The following is a 4,819-nucleotide window of genomic DNA, read 5'->3' on the forward strand; positions in this document are numbered from 1 at the left end:
CCCCTGTCAGTGTGAACAGGATTATTATCTTGTGTATAATGCTATCTCCACAGCTCATTAGCAGTCAGCAGGTTATCGAATGCTTAAGATGCTGTTTTTCTTTCATTAAATCAGAAAATAATGCTGCATTTTTCATCTGAATCAGATAATCGTGGGGGGGGGGGGGATAATAATAATACATTCTTAATAATTTTTTAAAATACTGAATGATATATAATTGTGTCTTTTACACATATTAAAAATAATTTCCAGATTTAGTTGCGTAGCTCATAGTGTTACCCAGAGTGATGTTAGCTGCTGGCATTAGCACCAGATTGTACCTCTCAATATGTTTGTGCCACATAAGATGGTAATAAGACTAATAATATATAATATAATGATATACTAGTATATATACTATAATAAATACAGTAAAAAGAAATATGGTATAACAAATACAAAAGATAATCCAGAATGAATAGTGACATGTAAAGTGCTGTTCCAGCTAGGGCAGCAACTAACAATGTTGTTATTATCATTATCAATTAATATGATTATTTTAGTATTGTTTTGTCTTTGAAATGTCAGAAAATAGTGCAAAATGCTGATTATAACTCCCCAGAGCTCAAGGCAATGTACTCAAGTTGCATGCTTTATTAAACCATCAGTGCAAAATCCAAAGATATTCAATTTAGTATCAAAGGAAAGCAGCTAATCTGTGTAAATGCTCTAATTACAACACAAACCACAGAAGATTCTTGCCTAAAACCCCTCAAGACCACGTATCTCTCTTTATCCTGCAGATGTCAGCTTAAATGTGACGAACTGGAGAAACAGAACAAGGACCTCGCCTCGCAGTACAGTGTGCTGGAGGAAGACAAGAAAGACATCACTGAGTACCTGAAATATGCTGTGGCTACAAAAGAGAAGGAGGTGAACGAGCTGACTGAGCGGCTGGAGAGTCAGCAGCAGGCTGACAAACAGCACAGAGAGGCCCTGAAGATGCAGCACAGCCAGCAGAGGCAGGAGCTACAGGAACGGTTCGATGAACTGAACTCCCTGTCCACTAAGCAGGGTGAGGCCACGTTTATTGGTTTATTATTATTAACTATTATTATTGATTAATTTCTTAACAATAAGTGTTTGGCATTTTAGTTTGATTAACAGCTTCAGTGATTAAATGATTTTATAAATAGATTTGAATTTATTTTCTGTTTATTATTATTTGTAATTATTTACAAATTGATTAAATAACTTTGCAAACCGATATAGATCTGCAGGTAGGTAAATGACTGCCATGTTTTATGGGTGGCCTCATAATCTATGACCACAGCCTTAAGTTTTTATTTAGGTCCCCAAGTGGAGGACAAGTCTATGAACATTTGGCATTTTTTAATATTTTTTAAATGCATTTTTAAAATTTGACAACCAAAAATCCAGAGACATGGATGGATCTTTCATCACATTGGACCTGTAACATTAATAAATAATCAGTTAAATAATTGTTAGACTTTAGTGTAATCACCATGCAAAAGGATGTTAATGTACTCAGACTGGATTCTTGGTGTAAAGGGTTCAGCGTGCTCAAAAGTGCTGCATAAAGTTCAAAACTGTCTGTTTTGGAAAGTTGCAAAAAGCACCAAAAACCAGCCAAAGGGGGTAGAGGTGTGGTGGGAGGGGGTTTCAAACACTGTTCCAAGCACTTTGTGTGAAGCATACTGTAAGAAGCATCCTCTTCTCTCCTCCTTTACTCTCCCGTCCCTCTCAGAGGAGCACAACGAGCAGATCATGCAGCTGATGCAGCAGCTGTCCAAAAAGCAGTCTCTAGAGAAGCAACTGGTCAGTCAGAAGAAAGAGCATGAAGCTGCAATCTGCATCATGAGGACGGACGCAGCGTTCGAGAGGGATAAGTAAAGTCTGGGGCAGTTAGCATTACATCATCAGGGGAATTTTTCATGCTGATCTCTTTTTTCAATGTTGGTTTAACTGTTCCTTCAAAAATACGGCATACAGTTAATGTTTACCCTTACCTTCCCCTGCCCTCCAACAACAGGCTGTCTAACGAGATACAGAACAAGGTGGACAGTATCATTAACACAAAGGCCTCAGACATTATTCAGAAGGAGAGGGCTCAGCGCAGCGAGTGGGTGGAGCAGTTCCAGCTCCTGCTGAATGAGAACGTGGATCTGTGGGAGGAGAGATACACCCTGGAAGCCAAACAAGGAGTGATTTTATGTGAGATTGGCCTAGTGAGGGAAGATATTAACAGTGACGCCATGGAGAGCTTCATCTACAAGAGGGTAAGTGGACATCTTACAATGTTACCACAAGTGGTATAATTTTGACGCAGGGGTATCCAGATTCGAACCAGAGACCTCTTGATATACTTAGCCACTTAGCTATACCCCAACATTTTCACATCACTGTCTCTGTTGACAGGACTTGGCTCCAATGTTTGTTGACAGTTCTGAAGTAACATTTAACTAGCTAAGCTTGAAATGGAGGCAAAATGAGCTTACATGTTACACACCAACTTGTGAAGTTGCAGCCTTTGTAACACCATTTTTCTTCATCATTCTTGTATAATTACTTTTCCACCACTGTTGTAGAATTTTTGTTAGATTGCTAACACACATGTAAGGCAAACTATATAACCTCCTTCACCTTAACAAAATCATCACAATCAGTGAACATATTTCCTTCTTCAGGAGGTGGGGAACCAGACGAACAAGCGCCAGCAGCTGGAGGGGAATCTAAAGGGCTGTAGTGCCGCCCACAAGCGCACGCTGGCCAGGGAAGAGGAGCTGAGGTAAAAGTTTCATCTTTCTACTGTCCATGACATTTATTGTCATGTAAGGTGGAAATTCAAGAATGTTGAATATTAATGTTGAGGCCACATTACTGAAGGTTTTAAACACGAATTACATCATCATCACTGAAACAACATAATTCTTAGTCAGGCGTCATCTGGATTTGAACCAGAGATCTCTTGATCTGCAGTCAAACGCTCTACCACTGAGGTATACAAATATTGAATAATCAAGCTATTATTTTCTATGTTGGGTTTTCAGTAAGGAACTGGCCTCAGCGTCCGAGGAGTGCAGACAAAAATCAGCTGAAGCCAGTCAGCTGGGGGCCGAGCTACAGTGGGAGAGGAGCAGGAGGAGGGAGCTGGAGGGCATCATATGGGAAGCAGTCGTCATTCTCAGACACATCATGGAGGTAAAAACAGCGTCCTGTTGCTTGAAATGAAACCTTGCAGACTTTCAGCTCTGGGATATAATAATATTTGTGGGAGCTGTATTCCAGAGAGGGAAGATGATTCTGGTTTTGATCCAGAACAGTCAGACAACTCATGTACCTTCTGCTGCTCAGTGGAAGAAGTATTCAGATCCTTCGCTATAGATCTTTATTAAGTCAAAAACAATCCAGAATTGTCAAATAATCCATTACGAGTAAACATTTTGGATTAAATTATTATACCATTATTAGAACTATCAACTATTATTATAAATTAACTTAAAAAAAGGTATCAGAAGTAAAATACTTGCACAGAATTGTACCTTTCACAGTGATATATTGTTATATCAATTGTATCAGTGTGTTATTATTAGTAATATATCAACTCCAGAACGAGTCTAGCAAATAGATAAATAAAGATGAATCAAGCAATAAAATATTAAAAAATCTGACAAATAGATCAAATAAAATTGAAATATAGTTTCAGAAATTATTTGCCAATAAGCCAGAGTCATCTACGGTCAAGAATGAATGGAAAGAATAGCTTTATTGTCAATATGTCACTACTTATAATGACTTTAAGGCTTTTTACTCAGATTTTTTTCTCACAGCTATAATTTGGTTTATTGATCCAGTGTACATTTTATGATATAATTTTATGTGAAAAGCAGCAACTCTCAAGCATTTCTATTGGCTGAAAATTTAATTCTTACTTATGTGAACAGGAAGTATTTGAATATGATTTTATTAACCCGCAAAATGGAATTAAAACAAATATGATAACAGGAATATAATATAATTGAGATCCTTCTGCAGGACTCAGAGAAGGCGTCAAACACTCAGCGGAAGAAGAAGCGGCTGCTGGAGGTCCTGGAGAAAGCTGCCCCCAAAGAAACAGGCCCCACTCTTAAAATCTCAATTGAGGAGAGCAGTCAAGGACAGACGCCGCAGACCACTGACCCCAAAACAGCCAGGTATATGTCATCAAAATATTCAAACAACAACTGCATTTAAGAATAGAGCTGTAATGGACTTAACTCTCTTCCACAGTGCCGAGACCCTGAACAGAGCCACAGATCCATTGTTCCTGCTTGCCCGCTACAGACCAGGCGACCTTGGCTTCATACCTCGACCTACATGGAAACACAAACCAGCCGTCTCCACCAGCACCAAGCGGTGTCTCAACAGGTTTGTTATGACTCGGTAACGCCGCATTGGAATCATCCTAAAACTACATTAATGCTCTGATCTGCTCTCATAGGGATTCATTGTTTATATCCATAGTTCCATTGTTGAGACTTTATACAGGAAAGTACCACCAGATTTCAGATCAGCCATAACATTATGAGCACTGACAGGTAAAGTGAATAACACTAATTATCTTGTTATCACTGCACCCCTCAGTGGATGGGATATATTAGGCAGGAAGTGAACACTTTGTCCTCAAAGTTGAAGTGTTAGAAGCAGGAAAAATGGTCAGAATTAGGATTTGAGCGACTTTGACGTCTCCATTCTTCAAAAGCGGTCTAAGGGAAGGAAAGCCGTCTCCTGTGGAAACAGGAGACAGGGTTATGGCCGACCAAGGCTCATTGATGCACGT

General features: G+C 39.1%; 1 protein-coding gene across 1 annotated transcript in view; it reads left to right on the forward strand.

Moving 5' to 3' along the window:
* Window positions 1-4,819, forward strand: part of LOC118339486 (cilia- and flagella-associated protein 157-like) — a 6,326-nt gene that overhangs the window by 244 nt on the left and 1,263 nt on the right. Inside the window, exons 2-8 of the mRNA XM_035677163.1 lie at window positions 783-1,054; window positions 1,748-1,889; window positions 2,033-2,279; window positions 2,688-2,788; window positions 3,051-3,201; window positions 4,036-4,193; window positions 4,270-4,407. Coding sequence (XP_035533056.1) covers window positions 783-1,054; window positions 1,748-1,889; window positions 2,033-2,279; window positions 2,688-2,788; window positions 3,051-3,201; window positions 4,036-4,193; window positions 4,270-4,407 — 1,209 coding nt within the window. The remainder of the gene's footprint in view (window positions 1-782; window positions 1,055-1,747; window positions 1,890-2,032; window positions 2,280-2,687; window positions 2,789-3,050; window positions 3,202-4,035; window positions 4,194-4,269; window positions 4,408-4,819) is intronic.

This window comes from Morone saxatilis, unplaced genomic scaffold, assembly GCF_004916995.1.
Source record: "Morone saxatilis isolate NCDOM2014 unplaced genomic scaffold, NCSU_SB_2.0 Contig5, whole genome shotgun sequence".
NCBI classification, from domain to species: domain Eukaryota; kingdom Metazoa; phylum Chordata; class Actinopteri; family Moronidae; genus Morone; species Morone saxatilis.